Raw genomic sequence first — 18,630 nt, 5'->3', positions numbered from 1 at the left:
GAGTCTGGTAAAGAAGCCTCCATGCCCTTTACCTCTGATTCCTCATCTGTTATCTCAGAAGGACGGTCATCTGCTCAATGTCAAGCTACACTCTCTTCATCTAACAGCTTGGCATATTCTGTGTTGAAACACAGCAGGTCTCAACTTCCTCAACAAGTTTTAAATGTGATTATGGAAGCTAGAAGACCTAGTACAAGGAAAGTGTATGCAGAAAAATGGAAGAGATTTTTATTTTGGAGTACAGCAAAGAATTTGGAGATTTCTGAGCCTAATTTGAGTGTGACTCTTCAATATCTTACTGAATTATTGGACAAAGGTTTGTCCTTCTCTTCCATAAAGATTCATGCTGCAGCAATTTCAGCTCACTATGATTGTGACCCACCTTTGTTTTCGCATCCTTTGTTCAAGCAGTTTCTTAGAGGGGCAAAGAATATAAGACCCCACGTAGAGCTCCTACTCCTGCTTGGGATCTCAATTTTGTGTTGGAAAAACTTACTCTACAACCTTTTGAGCCTGCAGCTACTGCTGAATTGAAATATTTGTCATGGAAGACTGCTTTTCTGTTGGCTATTACTTCTGCAAGAAGGGTGTCTGAGTTGCAGGCCCTTATGGCAGTAGAGCCCTTTTTGATTTTCCATAAGGATAGGGTATCATTACGTACTAATCCTTTTATGCCTAAGGTGGTTTCTAGTGTGGCTTTAAACCAAACTATTCATTTGCCTACGTTTTTTGCAGATCCTCAAAATAAAGGGGAAAAGATTTTGCACACTTTAGATGTACACAGGCAATTGCGTTATTATTTAAGCAGGACTAAGGATTTTAGGCAGTCTCAGCAGTTGTTTGTTTCTTTTGCTTTGAGTTCTCAGGGCAAGCCTGTGTCAAAACAAACTATTTCTAGGTGGATTGGCTTTTGCATTGCATTTTGTTATTCCCATCATGGCAAGGAGATTCCAGCTGGGATTAGGCCTCATTCCACTAGGGCTACTGCCACTTCAACAGCATTTCTAAGGGGTGGCAACTAAGGATATTCTGGAAGCAGCTACTTGGAGTTCAGTGCATACTTTCTCTAGGCATTATCACCTTCCTATCTACTCTAAGTCTAGGGCTGGTTTTGCCACAGCTGTTTTACAAGGCATGTTGTCAGCTCCTACTGCTTTATAATTTGCCAGCCTCCCTTACCTCTGCTTTGGGATTCTACCCAATAGTCAGGACTGCAGCAATGGAAGACGAAGAACATAGTACAGTTTTGTACCTACCATAAATGTAGATGTTCGAGGATTCCATTGCTGCAGTCCAATTTACCCTCCCTCCTTCCCCTCTGTATTTAGGGGTGGTTGTGTAGGTGAGTTTACATGCTTATATTTTTGTATATATATGGTTGTATATATTGTGCATGTTTTTGGTGCAGGTTGTTTTGGGACTTGTCTTTTTAGGGTCTTCTGACATCTGGGGCAAGAAAAGACTGAGGATATGACGTCGGTCATGCGCATTAGTACCCTGACGTACTGACGTCAGTCTAATGCGCCCTGACCGACGTCAGCCTTATACTCTGGTATTCGGGCCGACTGGACGCGGACTATACCCAATAGTCAGGACTGCAGCAATGGAATCCTCGAACATCTACATTTATGGTAGGTACAAAACTGTACTTTTCTAGTGGCCTTGTTAGATCCTCTTTTAATCTATTTAAGAAGCATTCTGGAATGTTTTACCTGTGCACTTCATCAGATAAATGCTTTACCACATATCAAACATATAATACCTGTTCAAAACCACATCTCCCATGTTCACCAGCCATGTTGTATAACCTTGTTAGCATATAAGCGCATCACAAACGTTTACAATATTCATTAAAATAGTAAAATAATGAGTCTACAATTCTAAGTATTATTAAAAAGCCATGTTGCCAAGTATTATTCATGTTAATGGTGTTCATTTTAACATACATTTGATACTCACAGACTCATTTTGACCAGATATACGTGATAAGTTCATCCTAACTCAGTACAGTAATACTTTTCTTTCCAAGATACTTTAACCATTTTCACCTTTTTTCATCATTATTTAATTTCTTTATCACATAAAATTAAAACATTTTAAAGTATATTTTTGGAGTGTTTATATCAAGAGTTATTTGATTCTTTGTCTTGATGGCATCCACGTGCTAATAAATAATTTGTTTTAACATCCTAATTGTTTTAACAATATAAGTGGCATCTCATGATTCACACATTGCCATATAGAACATTTTAGTAGTAATACAGATGCATTTAATTTGTTTATGTAGATATAATGTAAACAAAAATTTTCAACTGCTAACAATTATTTTTACAATTTTACTCATTGCTTATGTATATCTATTGTATGTATCCATACTCTGGTCGCTTAGGTATATTCTATTGTATGTAACTTTTTGTGCTTGCTTCTCAGACATGGCTTTAAAGTGGTTATACACACACACACACACACACACACACACACACACACACACACACACACACACACACACACACACACACACACACACACACACACACACACACACACACAGATGTGTATATATATATATATATATATATATATATATATATATATATATATATATATATATAAATCTGTCTATCATCTATCTATACACACATGAACGTATGCACACACACACGGAGATGACTATGTATTACTGTTTATTTATAGAATGGGATCAATTGCATTAGTTAATGAGGGTGTGTAAAATATGTTCACTACGTACCCTGTACAATGACTGCATAATAAAAAATGTAATTTTATAAGTACAATAACACATGCTATGTGGCGCACAGATATTACTGTACTTCTGGGCTTGTAAACTTCTCCCTGGTTAAGCTTGTGCCTCCCAACACCCTATGTGTACAGAAATACTTGTTTAATCCATGCTCCAGCATGTGTTATTGTTTACAGAGATTTGGTCACTTCAGAAATAGATTGCTGTCTAGGTACTAAGGTGTTTTGTAACTCTAAACTAACTCAAGGGTGGTAATTTGGCTCACTACTTTTGCTGTTCAGCATGTTGTAACTTTTAAGACCTGGCGTGAAGCTGATGCAGGCCTGTACTTTTCAGAGAAGGCATTCTCAAACATAGAGATCACACCTGTCTTAGAAGTGATCCTCTCCAAATGAATAGCTCGCTGATCTGAAACAGAGAGTTCACAAATAAATGTGGCGGAGATGTGTTGAGAGGAGGAGCTCTACACAATTTCTTTAGTAGGTACTCTACTTTGACAACAGGTTGTCAGACAAAATGGCTGTTTCTTGGACTTAAAATTCTTGTTTTCCCATTCTGATGAAGTTGGTAACTTTCTCTCTTGAAATGCTTGAAGTTGTTAGGCACAGGAACTTTGTGCCGCTTAAGATATTGACCTTATTTATTTATTTTTTAATTTAAGCTGTATAGGACAATGAAATAGTTCAAGAGGGTTACAGATTGTCTTCCTGTCTCTTCCAACCAAATGTCTAAGCCTGAAAACTTTAGACTGGGAATAATCTATTTCTAGTTACCTGCCATTTGAACATCTGGTGACTATATACTAGTAATACAAGGAGAATATTAAGTACAATGTTAACATCAGTTTTGATATAAATGATACCCCATTTACATAGTCTCATGTCCCTAAGTTGGTTGGTTTCAGAGTTATGAGTTAAACCGTCTGTTCCTACTTATTAGGCTTTATTGCTTCATTCTTTTTTGCCAACAAAATAAAGTAGTATGTAGATGAGTAATCAGAATGGGAAAATTAACTGTAAGTGAATGATGTTTTTAATGTATTTTACTGGTAATGTTTAGGTCCTGAAAAAAATGATTCCCCAGCTGATGACTGGTTCTAGTAGGATCTTGTATAGCCTATATGAATTGCAGGCACGAGACAGTTTTTAAGGCAAGGTGTGATATCTCCCACAAATTTCATACTGAAATCTATAGGACAGTAATATATTTCCTTTGCTTGCCTACAGATAACAGTCTGTCACAGAATTTTCTGGAATCTTTGTACATGGAAGGAGATGTCAGGTAACAGACTGCAGTAATAATTCTAAAGTGTTTCTCCAGAATTAGTTTTGACATCACTCTGTGTAATCACGTCTGAAGAGTAGCCTTCTTGCATAAGTAGCAGCAGTCATCTATACATACTTACAAGAGTCACAACTTGAAAATGTTTGACTGCTGTCTCATATACATTTTAGAGGCATCAATTATGTTGTGGCAAGATATTTTATTTTGAATAAAAGAGTAGCATACAGCAAAGTAGCTAAATGCAAATCAAAATATGGCAGACTACATGCTAGCATATGTAGATGAATAAAACAAAGTACAAAACCAGCATTTTTTAGCTTAGGTGGTACTTTTTGGAATATTTTAATTAAAACTTATACTCCCATAGCTAACAGAAATATTTAATTGTTTGCCATCTGAATGCAGTGCCAGTGGTACAACAAGTAGTGTGCTCACCTCTGGTGTAGAAGCTGTGGTTTCTATTCCTACACCAGGTAGATTGATAGCAGACACTGCAGTGCAGCATAAGAGGGGTGCTGCATACCTGAGTGTGCTGTCTCTCAAAAACGTTGATATAATGAGGCCCCATCTGTTTCAGTTGCTGTTAGCTCAGGTGGATGTAAAAGATCCCATGGTACTTATCAAAAACAGTAGAGGTCTATTAGTTATATTCAAAAGAACTCTAACTTACAACATATTTACACATTTATAAATATTTGTAAATGTACAGATATATAGACATGCAAATATATGTACATATATTCATGCTTTTCCTTACAATCATACTAAATTTTCATCCCTATTAGACATCCATTCCTTTTTCCATAACCACTATCTGATTTTATTAATATTGTTGCTAAAATCCATTCCCATTAAACTTAGTTTTATTTATTATTTCATTCTATATAAATCATATGACATAAATATTATTTTATCTGTTATTTTAACATATTCTTTTCTTCTTTTCTTATCATATCAGTATTTAAATCATATCCATTTTTATTGTATTCACTTCTTTTATATCTTCAAAAAATCTTCTTTACATAGGTTTCCCCATAACCTTTTTACTTTTGTACATTTCAAAAACACATATTCAGTAGTTTCTGCTACTTGATAAAACAAAAGTCACTTTTCTTTTTATATGGCATATTTCCCTTTACTGGTAATTTCTGTATTACCAGTCTCTACAAAACAAGTCTTGGATTTCTACTTTCTTATTACACCATTTGCTTCTTATTTTTGTAGCTTTAACTTTTTTCATCTGTTTGATTTTCTCATGGGCTTACGTAATGATTTATCATTATATTCTTATACCATGTTTTTCTTTCTTTTTTCTATATCATCAGTTCTTATTTTCCATAAAAATTTTTTTTCTCAGTAACGTTTTTTTTTTTCATTTATACATGCCTTTTCTCTTTTACTCTTTTTTAACATACCCCCAAATTTATCATAGTTATATTTATATAATTTTACTACTAATCTCTCATCTTTTTCACTTTGTACACATTTAATGAAGCAGCATATACCACTGGGTTAATTAACCGTAAACCTCCTTCCTCTTTATTTATACACAAAACTCTTTTTATGGGGTTTAATCTAGAACCCCCATATAAATAGAAAAAAATCTGTAATAATTTATTTTCAAATACGGTTGGCAACGTAAATACCTAGCTAAGTACACTTGTTTTCCCATCAATACTGAATTTATCAAATAATCCTTTTTTTCTGAATGATAATTTATATGTTCTCCAGAAAAGACAGGCTTGCTTTATTTCTTCTGTATTTTTTCTATTGAATTTTACTTACATATTTATTCCCAGATGTTAATCCTAACACAGAAATTTCACTCATTGCAAAATATATAGACCCTATATTTACTATGTTACCTAAACATTTTCCTTTTCTCTTTATTCCTAACACAGAAATTTCACTAATTGCAAAATATATAGACCCTATATTTACTATGTTACCTAAACATTTTCCTTTTCTCTTTATTCCTATCATCTCTAGATACTCATTTGTGCAAATTATTACTTCGTTTATCCAAATTTTAGTTATTGCAATTAGTATAATGTCATCTGCATATGTTAACAGGACTGGAATTCATAACCCTTCAGGTATTATATACTCCACCTCTTTCATTTTGTAATTTATTTCGCATACTATCACATTCATAACTAATACAAAGAATATACAACTCAGTGGGCATCACAGTCTTATATCACTCTTCATATGTGCCTTTTGGCTTAACCAGCCATTTGCAAGTATTTTTCTTTATTATTACTATATGCTCACATATTTAATTTCCTAACTTTCTCATTTGTATTACATTCTTTCATTATTACTTATAAAATTCCATGTCCAGTTGTATCAAATGTCTTGCTAAGGTTTCCTATCACGATTTTCCTATATATTCCCAATATCATCTACAGTTTCTTTAATTATCATTAATAAATCCTGACAGCACTTCCCCCATACTGTATATATTATATTCCATAGTATTTTTCATTTTAGTTTCAAATATATTTTGTATTCTCATAAAGATCTCATAATCATTATTATTCAATACTATCAGTCTCCATTTTTATTGTCTTCTGCCTTCTTTCTCCCATATGAATTTAAGCATTCCACTACATAATTCTTTCTATGTAAAACTTTCATTTAAACATTCCTTCAAAATCTATAAAAATATATTTTTTGCCAAGCCTTACATTTTTATACCTTTCATACCATATTCCATCTGGTCCTGCAGCCGGGTCAATATGTGCTTGCCCTAATACTTTATCTAGCTCATATAAAGAAATTGCCTTTTTCAACTCATTTTTTTTTCTGTTAACTTTTTTACTGTCTATGTTTTTTCACTACCTTCTTTTTTCTTTAAACGTTTCTTGCACATATTGCATGTGCTGCACTGTCCATATTTTTCCTGAGTTCTAGTTCTCCTTTTACATTTTTTATTTCTCTCATTACACTACCATTTTCCTTTACTAATCTGCTTAAATAACTCAGTGCTTCTTATCTTTTTCTTTGTAAAAAGTCCCTTTGTCCTTTTTATTCCTTTGACTGTTTTTATATATTCATTGTTTTCTTTATCTCTAGCCATATTGCAAGATGATCAGAAAATCCTATTTCAACTACCCCCTTCTCCTATAACTAAACCTTCTGACACTATAAAATAATCTATTTCAGTTCTATACATATCTCCTTTGTAAGTCCATGAATTTTTGTTCCAAAGTTTTAACTTACCACATCTAATAACTTCTAACATTTTTCTTAGATTATTTCCTTTCTATTTTTACTCTTGCTTCTTAAATCACAGTTAAGGTCTCCTGTTATAACATTTATATTTATTACTACATAGTCTAAAATCTGATGAAGTAAGGTTTCTCTTTCTTCACAATTAGTGTAAGAATATAATGTTATAATTGTATATACTTGTTCTTTCCATTTTAAATCTACAGCTACAGCAAATATTTTACTGAATTTCTACAGAATATGGCTACTCCAGAACATCTCTCATTTCCAAGATTCCAGATTACCTTTCCTCCTCATAGTTTCTATGTTTGTAATCTTTCTTCATTTGTTAAATATGTTGTGTCTTCTAATATAATTACATCTATATCACATGTATTACACCACTCCAAAATCCTTATTCTTTTTACCGTATTTTAATGATGTTCATATTTACAGAAAGCACTCTAAATTTTTCATTTTTCTTAGATTCATAGGTTTGCAGCTAGTTATTACACTTGCTGCATTAATAGGCCTTTGTATGCCTAGTCAGTTTCCCTTCCAAGGGTGAAAATAAAACAGTGCACCTTGTGTCTGTGAGTCCAACACCTTAACCATTATACCAACCATTCTTTTCATTTTTCTTTTGTACTTGCCCTCAGAATCTTCTCATATGTCCTCTTTATTGTTTTCTATCATCTGATTTTTCTTCCTCTACTTCCAAAATATCTTCTGTTTGTCCATTGTCTTCTCTTTCTTTTTCCTTACTCTTATTTTCATTTTTACAATCCATCAATGAATGTCCAATTTTGTTACATTTATAACATTTCAATTCACATTTTTATGCATCATATCTCATTTCCACACAAATATAACATTTTCTTTTATTAGAGTTACTTATCAAATGTCCTTCTTTTCCACAAAAATAACCATATTTTGGGTTGCCCCCAGTATTTTACTACATCCATATTTTACTTCACATTTATCATGCTTAGTATATGTATATATTTTTTCTCTTTTCATTTTAACACAATATTACAGTCTCATTATTTTATTTTTATTTTTATTTATCATTTGTTGACTGGGAAAGTCCGACTAGGTTCCACAGAGCCTGTTTTCAGTGGAGGCCCGGGGAGAAATGCTCCAGATGCATGTCTTTGGAATGTGGGAGGAAACCGGAGTACCCAGAGGAAACCCACGCGAACACAGGGAGAACATGCAAACTCCACACAGAAGGCACTCCAGCCGAGAATCGAACCAGAGAACCTCTTGCTGTGAGGTGACAATGTTAACCACTGCACCACTGTGCCACCCAGTCTATAAACTCCTTTAATCACAAACTTTTGCAATGTCCAGTAATTCTTTACATAAAGTTATAAAGTTTTCAAATATCCTTTCAAAGTCTCTCTTTCCACCTGTTTTCAAAATTGCACATGATTTTTTTGTTTTCCTGTTAAATAATTTTATCACATAAAGATTCCATGGGTTACAGTCTTTCTTTTTTCATATTCTCTAAGAATATTTTCCATTGAAAAAACAGTCTCACATATAATGTCTCAAAATGTCTCTCTGTTAATAAGAATAAATGTTCTTACCTTATGTGCTTTTACACCCAAAGGAGCTGTTACATTTTTCCACACTTCTTACCTGTCCATTTCTTTGTTTTCTTTACTTTGAATCTTTGTGATAAACTTCTGTTTTTAATTTTCGTCTTCCTTATTCTTTTTTGCTACTCCCCTTTTGCCTTCCTTTGCTTTCTCTGTATATGTTTTCTTTTCCATCTCACCAGTATTCTTTGGATTGTCTCCGCATCCTCCTTTTGTATTTTCTCCATAATGCCCCCTCAAGAAATGACTCCTTCATTTTCTTGCTCACTCTGCATCACCATTTCTTTAAGTAAGTCATCCTGCAGCCCTCCCAAACTGGAGGGTTGTAATTATACGTCCATCGTTTGCTGACTCATCTCCATAATACAGATTTCTTTGAAACATCATCTCACAATCCTGCATGCATTCTCCTGTTTCAGTATTAGTTTTTTCCTCCATTTCTCTCATCACTGCATTATCTCTTTCTCTCTCTCCATCTGCCTCCCCGTTTCTCTGGGCCACCTCTATGCCTGGAATGGAAACAGGAAGTGCTCATGCAAAATGGGTACCACTCACAGCAAAGACGATTAGGGGAAGATCCCTAATGCCCTGGCCAAATTTCCCGTAGTAGTATAAATACCACCATGGTTCTCCACTGAAAAGAGGATACTAGCCTAGTGGGACTAACCTGGTCTACAAAAGCATAAAAAATAAATAAATGACAGCTTAGACTGTCACATTTTTAAAAGCATTCTGTCTCATGATAATTACCTTTCACATTTTCACATTTTTATGTTTAGTATGTTTAACAGTACTTTTTTTATAAAAGCAAGATCAAAGCATGCAGTAGTCTATTTATTTCTCTCTACAATGTTTCACACTGCAACTTTTACAAACAATGCCCAGTTATACCTTTTTATCTTAACTTACAATAAGCAATTGCAGCATGATGCCTGAAATAATTTTTCAAAACACAAGTATTCTTTTTGCATTACGTTGCTTAGAAGCAATATCTAAAATAATTCTACATGAAGAAATCCATTCTGGCACCTATGCTTTAGCACCTCAACTTTAATATAGTTAGATCCTATAGTGACTACATGAAAACTATCGCCATCCACAGAGTTTAGTAAGTGAGTGGGGGAGGGGTGGAAGTAGATTGCCAGGCCTTTCTTCAGTAACATATGCATGCACACAAAACTGTGGACAATTTAAAAGTCTGCCTATTCCATGCCTTTGGAATGTGGGAGGAAACTGGATCACCTGGAGAAAACTCATGCAAAAACAAGGGAGACATGCAGACTTTGTACAGAAGGCATCCAGCCAAGAACTGAACAGGGGAACCTCTTGCTGTGAGGGAACAATGCTACTCATTCCAACACTATGCCACCCAAGCAGGGTTGCCAGATTTCATATCAGCCAGATAGGGACGAGAAAAAAAAAAAAAAAAAAAAAAAGGTCTTTAATGCAGAACAGAGTTCCACATTAAAGATCTGCACTAAACACGGAGCTTCTCGTGTTTAATGCGGAACATTGCAGTTCTGCATTCAACGGAAGTAGCTCCGTGTTTAGCGATTTTTGATTAGCCCGTATACCGGCATACGGGCCAATCAAAAATCGCTAAACACGGAGCTACTTCTGTTTAATGCAGAACACAAGAAGCTCCGTGTTTAGCGATTTTTGATTGTCCTGTATGCCAGGCAGGGCGGGACTCGGGATCAGGCTGTTGATCTCAGGACAGTCCCGCCCAAATAGGGACATCTGGCAACCCTGCACCCAAGTAGCACCTTGAAATATTCATAAATATCTTTGGAATGAAATTGAGAATTAGATTAATGTATTTACCTTATTGCTCCTTAGATCCACTTTTTTTGCAATGAGAACCCCCATCACTAATCTGAAGTAGTGCATAACCTCTTGCTTCTAAAGAGAAGCTGTACTGCAGTATCAGTGATGCAGTAAACAGAACTGCTCTTTCATCACACAGGCAGGTAGCTTATCTGAACCCCCCTGGGCTATTAAATTCCTTTTCTGTTGATTGTCTACTCATGTACCCTTGTGTCCATTTGTTCCCATTGATACTTGCTCTGCTTTCTGACACTCTTTTATACATAGACGAAGAAGCACTTTGCTCTTTCTGCCTGATATGGAAAATGTTTGAACTTCTCATTACCATTTCCAGTAGAAACAGTATTTTACTGATTCTTTCTGTACTATACATTGTATCTGAGAAGTTTATTTTGCCCATCACTTACCCCACCCCAGGCCGGTGTAGCCACCTTGACTTTTTTTTATTTCTGTTGCGGTATCCCCAAAAACATTTTCAGTCCTATCATTTCTCTTCCTGAATATGAACACCTTGACTGAAAAAAGTAGTCCAGTGTGTAGCAATCCACCTATCCATTTAGTAAAACGTTGCATAAATCATCAAGTTGTTTTCCCTCTTTTCACTAATTGAGATGACCCTATCTCTTTTCTGCCAGATTGGATTTAAGCACCCCCCCCCCCCCATTTTAGTCGTGTCCATGAACTCTCAGCATAGATTCTCAGATAGATATGGCAGTTTTTTTTTTCTACTATTAGGGCACATTGCCCCATCCACACCCCCACCCATAAATGTAATTTTTGAAATAGGTGGAAATTAAGGGATAGATGAAGATTAGCTTAGAATCCTAACCAAGACTACACTAGGAGCTATCCTGTTGGTAAACATATGTTCTTGGGTGTCATGTTTTACAGCTGTTCAAAGTTTATATATTCTTGTATGTTGAGTCCTTTGTGTCACCGACATCCTGTGAAATTAGCTGGAAGGTGCATTCTTTTTCCTTCTGCCACCCTACTTCCACATCTATAGTTAGCCACACATCTTCCAATCCAGGTTGAAAAGTTCAAGTTGCAAATAGGTGTCAGAATATTGTTCAGTTACAGAACCTTCCCAGATGTGAGTAGTTCATCAAATGATAACTCAGTAAGCCACAGCATTAGAGAAAAAAAACTTGTTTCTGTGTGTATTAGGGTTTGTTAAAATTCTTGTTTTTAAAAAAAGTTCCATGTTATATTATTTTTTGCAGATAATATTAGCTTGTCCTGACAAGTCCATTGGTGGTCCCCGTCCAGTGTACCTTAAGCCACTAATTATGGCTATTCGTGATGAACGGTACATGATAGCGAAGGAACTATGTGTCTGGAATGTACAACTTAACAATCAGGAGATTGCAAACCTTGTAAGTGTGTAAAAATAGCTACTTTTGTAGTTTACTCAGGAAGTGCATTTTAATTTCTTTGGTATTGTTGGTGTTGTACATGATGTAGAGTAACAGGTTATTCTTTGCTTGAAGTGTAATGTTTTTATGGCTTTATTGTTTAAAAGTCTTGTAAAAATGACCACAAATAAACTGTATATTAATATAAAGCAGTCTGAATTATACTCCTATAGGACATTGACACTTAAACCCCCTGCCATCTGACTTCAAATGTATTTCAAAGTTTCAGCATTTGAAGAATGAAAGCCATAAAACAAAATGCAGTGAAACATCAATTCTGTCACACAGCAATCCTTTGACAAGCATGGCCTGTACTGTTGTTGTAGTCTTTTGCTTTTCCCGGTTAGGGGTCGCCACAGCGGAACTTCGGTCCGCTAATGATTGGCAGTAGATTTTGACGAATGCTGATGTGCCAGCTCGATGTTCAAATATTCACAAAAGCTGTTACTTGTCTCACCTCCAAACCACGATCTAAGACATTGTATAGTTGTTAGCAGGCAGGGCTGGTATTAGCATTTTTGGGGATCCCAGCAAATGTCAATTTGGGGGCCCCTGGACACTTCAAATGTAAGTATCACCTTATAACTGCCACCCCTGAAAAACAACCTTTTAATTCATGCTGAAGAGCTTTAGGAGTACACACAGACAGAACTGTAACTACAATGCTGTTGCATTATGACAGGCCTGTGTACCACATGATGTTGGGCCATCTCAAAGAGGGACATTCACAGTTACTGTAAACCACTGTAAATGTATTATGTCTTGTGTGATGTTTCTTTTGATTGTATTGTTTAATGTGGAATTTTTCTTCTTTCAAATGCTGCCATCCAGGGCCTACTATGTGTAAATTAAGCTTGCTTGGAACAAGCCATTATAAATTTATTACTCCTTGTATGACATATCATTTCATTGTATAATTATCACTGCACATATTGTTTGATGTGGAGCTTTTCTCCCCGGGCCTCCGCTGTAAATGGACCTCATTCCAGTCGGACTTTCCCGATAAACAAATGTAAAATAAAATACTGGTAATTAGCTGCAACAATAATACATTACAACAGCTCTATGTATAGGGCTGTACTTGGGTGAAATAGTACAGTAGGCACTGCCTACTGTTTCATTCCCTCCACACACACATTCTTCAGTGTGTTTTTCCCCCAATCTTGGGCTTCCCACACCATGCACATTACTTTTTTCTTCCCGAGTCACATTTTGCCTGCTCTTCAGCTTTTTCAAGAAACCATAACTTTCTGTATGCTCTGAAGTGCATTTTATTATTTTTTTTCTTTTTACAAGACCTTTTCATCCAATGATGGTTTGAACAGAAATTATGTCTAACTGAGGAAAGAAATTCAGTGTTGCTGTTCAGCTTTAGTTTTCCTTGCATCCTTTTAGCATACCTTTCCTGACCAAGGCAGAGCAATAATAACCATTTAGGAAATAACTCAGTTAAGTCAAGCCCCCAGAAGCCATAGAGTTATAGATGCTCTGAGGTGTATTTTAGAGCTTTTTCCCAATCTTTTAATCCATTGGTGGCCTGAACAAAAATCACAACTAAGAAAAGAATTTCAGTCTTACTTTTTCTTTCGAGGAAGACAAAAGTTGTGCTCAAGGCTTAGTGTCAAAAGCTGACAAAAGAGTAACTCACAATAATCTAAAAAGAAAATTGTTGTGAGGATGCACACATCATATATGGGGAATACTGTCTGCCTCCCTAACCCCCCCCCCCCCCCCAAAAAAAAACAGTCACTGCCTGTGTATCCTACTGGTTTTAGATTGAGAAGAAAATTGATTTAAATGGCCATAGTCATGTATTTTAAGTGACTGCTGTCATACGTATACATAGCATGCCTCCTCAGTCCTCAGCCCTAAACCCCAAAGACAGCGTATATTTACCTGATGTTTGCTTGTAAGGAAAGTGAAAAAATAATGATTACAGTAATGTATTCCACTTCGTTGTTCTTTGACGGTACACACTGCCCCTACACAAGCTATAGTAACCTTTTTTATATACCTTTGAGGTCTTTGAGAAAAGTGAAAGAAACAGTGACCACACTGTCCATAGCTTTAATACAAGCTGCAATGACCTCTTGTGCACAGCTCTAAGGTTTGATTGTGATGAAAATTAAAGTAGTAATGACCACACAATCCCAAGCTCCCCACATAACATACAGCAGGGCTGGTTTTAGAAGGAGTGTGGTTGGGGGCAGAGGCCACTATTAGGTCCATGTCAAAATCCATTTATACAATCTGGGGTGTGAGGGCCACCAGATTACTAAAAAGATCTAAATGTATGAAAGTTCTGTGGTATATGTATGTCTTGCTTTTGAAATATAATTACTTGCTAACTGCTTTTTTTCATGCTACCTGGAAGAATAGTGTATGTGTCCTGACATTATCGTGTGTGTGACAACCATTAAAAATCGTGATTTTTTTTTATTCATACACATGTACGTGCACACACACACACACACACACACACACACACACACACACACACACACACACACACACACACACACACACACACTTTGCATGTTCACTTTCAGGGAAAAGGGAGGAATTCCGTTTCAGCTAATGCATGTTTTTGATGTGCTGCAGTTAACCAGAGCCCATGGACAGAGACACACACACACACGCACACACACACACACACACACACACACACACACACACACACACACACACACACACACACACACACACACATTCATGTGCACACACATGCGGACACACACAGGGAGAGCATGCAAACTCCACATAGCTAAGAATTCAACCAGTTCAAAGCACTGTGAAATGGCAGTACTACCCACTGTACCACAGTGGCAATGACCAGCTGTTTTGGTGGTTCTGCTAAACCACCAAAGATAGCCACCTGTCTTGTGTAAGGTCTATGTTTGTGATGATAAGTGAAAGAAAATATGGTCAGCTTGTTACTTTGTAATACGTTGCAACCACTCCCCCACCACACGCAATCATAATGGCAATGCTGATGATATTTGTGCTAGAAAGGGCTATAAATTATAGCCAGCTTGTTATTTTACACTAAATTGCGCACACACACACACACACACACACACACACACACACACACACACACACACACACACACACACACACACACACACAAAAGCATTATACACGTCTATACAGCTTCTTACCATCTATAAAATTTATCTAAATATTAAACGATTGTCACATATCAATTTCTTAACCAACGTTTTTATATTATGTCTTAATTTGTTATAATTATTTAAACTGCAGATGTTTTTGTTTTATTTTTGAAGACTGTAAAATTATTGTTCTTAAAATGCTTTATAATAATTTGGTGCTTTTCTCCTCGGACCTCTGCTGAAAATGGGACTATACTCAGTTGGACTTTCCTAGTAATCAAATGGCAATAAATAAATAAATAAATAAATAAGCCACAGCAATACTAGTTTTGCATTTCTTTCAGTATATAGTGATACATTATGCAAGACTGGTACAGCTACAACAGATCAGTGACTGTTGTTTTGCAGCCATCAAACAGCAGCACAGTACTTGTCACTGTCCCCGATTTCACAGAGGTTCCCTGAGTTTGCCTCATAATTTTGCTATGTGTCTCATAAAAAAGTTTGATTTGCTGGTAAATCATTCAGGATTACATACAGTCAATAAATGCAGACATCACATTTTCATACTTCTTATTGTCTAAAAAATGCATGTTGATGCAACATGTATTCCATTGACCTTTTTAAGTGAATGAGGTTAATATTTTAAAAGTGTTCCTGATTTTGAGCCTTTTTACTTCTATTATTTTTAGCTTTGCTCAAATTTCTTGAGCAAAGAAGTTAAGAGTTATAGTATCTGGTGTTTTGCCAGTATTTATAAAACTCCTGGAAAGAAACAAAAAACATCCCAGAAGATCAGAAGCATCAGCTCTTCTTAAAAGATCAGTCAGTGACTGTTGTTTAGCTGTCATCAAACAGCAGCTTACCCTGCTCATGTTCATTCACCGATTATCAGCTTTATCCTAAGAAGGTCATATCACAGCCGTGTTTCAGTTAAAGAGTATATATAATTGGAAAATGAATACAAATTTTTGTCTCCACATTTTCCCTAACCAGCAGCAGCTTTAGCAGCAGCACCTAAAGCTGCCTATTTTGATAGATTTAGTGGAGTGAATGTCCTCTAGCAGGATTTAACTATGTTGAGGGCACTATGTCAGTGGCAAAATATTTAATGAACTTGTGAAGCGTACTAAAAGTTCAACACTGTCAGAGTTGCAGAAGTGCAGAGATGTACGACCAGTCAGGCAATCCGCCGATATAACGTTCTTTATTAAAAATAGCACAAAAATCGAAAACACGACAACACTAAACGCTTAACTTATTTCAACGTGTTTTTCATCCCTTCAATACTGAGACTTCCTCAAATACAACCAATTGCTAAAGTCTCTCCTTTTATCTCTCAAACAATTAAGAGTTGCTAAACACAACTTCCAGCTTTAATTGCACTTCCTATTAAAAAACACAAATAAAATATAAACAATAAAAATCTTCTTTCAACTCATGTAAAATAAAATATCTTGATCAAACCAAATTATTTGCATTTTCTATTTACTATTTACAAATACAAAAAATATAATTTATGTCCAATTTTTTATATATATAAAAATAGAACACAGTCAAGGAGATATCTATGCCAAACGCTAATCGGTCTTGAGACGCAATTATATACTTCAAGCTGATGCCATAAAAAGAAGGCAAGAGTATCCAAAAAATGCTTAAAACATGTTTAATAAAACAACAAAATGAATAAATCTAACAAATAGTTCCAGTTAAGCGCTTTCACCCACTACATTACGGGCATCTTCAGAACTCTGATATCTCTTTGACTGTGTTCTGTTGTTCTTGCTACGCCAAACCACTGATACATTTAATATATATAAAAATGCCTTGAACAAATAGTATAAGGTAATTTTTCTCTGCTGCCCTCTACTGAATGCTAATAAATACAATATAGTCCTTAATTCTAAGATACATATATCTAAAGCTAAGCTATCCTACATGTCTTTAAATGTATATAAATGAACCATACTAACTTGTTAAAATATTAAAATGTTAAAATATTCAAATATTAGGTACTCTAAAAGTGCCTAGTATACGAATAAATGAAAAAGCAATCAACATTATGTTGTAATTACTAAAAATATGTATAAGTTTATAAAAAACGTGATAAAAATATATACATATCAAATAGTAAATACCACTATCAATAAAATGATTAATTATGAATAAAAATGATGTCCCTTTAAACTCTAGCTGCTCTCATTTTTAATAATGGCATGATGGATATATTATCATTCAAACCAGGCTTCTCATTAGCCTGTAAATATATTTGCCAATATATTTCCCAAACCTCAATATTTTCTTCCCATAACCTCCCCCTAATGTCAAAAGGGACAATTTATAGTACAAAAAACATAAACTTAGCTTTTTTACATACTAATGAATATTTCTATAAGGCATTATTCCGATTAAATGTGCTTATAGCATAGGATTGCTCATAAATTCTCTTTCTTAGGGTCCTTTCAATTTTACCTACATAAAATGAATCACAGACCTTACAAGTAGCCAAATAAACTAAACCTGTACTCTCACAGTTGCTAAAATTAAGCATTTAGTGTTGTTGTCATGGTTTCGATTTTTGTGCTATTTTTAATAAAGAACATATTGGTGGATTGCCTGACTGGTCATATATCTGCACTTCTGCACCTCTGACAGTGTTGAATGTTTGGTGGATTTGTTGGCACTGAGGTGCTCCCTTCACTGATTCCTGCTTCTTTGAGTTTACGTTTGGCTTGACATAATGGAATTATCAGAGGGGGCAGATAAAGCAGAGACGGAGTTCACCAAAATGAATAAAGTGATTATGGATATGAGAAAAGACATTAACAGCTTGGCGGGTGAACTATCCCAGCTAATCCAAGCATTATCGCACAATCTTAGCAATACGTTAAGTCAACAGAGCTTGGTTTCATTGCCAGGCAACCAAGCTAACTTATTTAAGGAACCAAATAGTGAAAAGGAGAGTCAGCGTTCAGAAGGAGGAGAAGAAGCGCCGAAAACATTGGATTTATTTCCAAAAGTATTTCATTCACCGGAAAAAGTCCTTCCTACTTATTCCCAATCACATGAAAAAGAAGGAGCCAGATCAAAGGATAAGTGAGTAACAAGGAAAAAAGGTGACTCTAAAACATATATAGCAAAGCTAATGATTCTGCACCTTTGTCCGATAAGGACAATAATGGACAAAAGGAGGGTTATACAGAAAGGGAATGGATTGATTGGCTAAATGACAATAAGTTTTCACTTTTTAACCACAATCATGTCAGTAGTGAATCCAGAACCTATCAAGAAAACATTAATATTTTTATATGATTTAATGTTTAAGTATAAATCATTGCAATGTGATAATTGGTACCTAAGAGAATGTTTGGAAGATAACACCAAAAGGTTTAAGGGTGTATAATGCAATACTG

The 18,630-nt window shown here is 35.4% G+C and overlaps 1 protein-coding gene across 3 annotated transcripts in view; it reads left to right on the top strand.

Annotated features, from left to right (window-relative positions):
- Window positions 1-18,630, top strand: part of LOC122801571 — a 906,449-nt gene that overhangs the window by 271,730 nt on the left and 616,089 nt on the right. For all 3 annotated transcript variants that reach the window (XM_044071011.1, XM_044071013.1, XM_044071012.1), the window contains one exon: window positions 11,913-12,065. In XM_044071011.1, coding sequence (XP_043926946.1) covers window positions 11,913-12,065 — 153 coding nt within the window. The remainder of the gene's footprint in view (window positions 1-11,912; window positions 12,066-18,630) is intronic.

This window comes from Protopterus annectens, chromosome 5.part0, assembly GCF_019279795.1.
Source record: "Protopterus annectens isolate FY-2018-M chromosome 5.part0, PAN1.0, whole genome shotgun sequence".
Classification (NCBI taxonomy): domain Eukaryota; kingdom Metazoa; phylum Chordata; order Ceratodontiformes; family Protopteridae; genus Protopterus; species Protopterus annectens.
The sequence above is the reverse complement of the archived record's forward strand: the minus strand, read 5'-3'. Positions and strand labels throughout refer to the sequence as shown.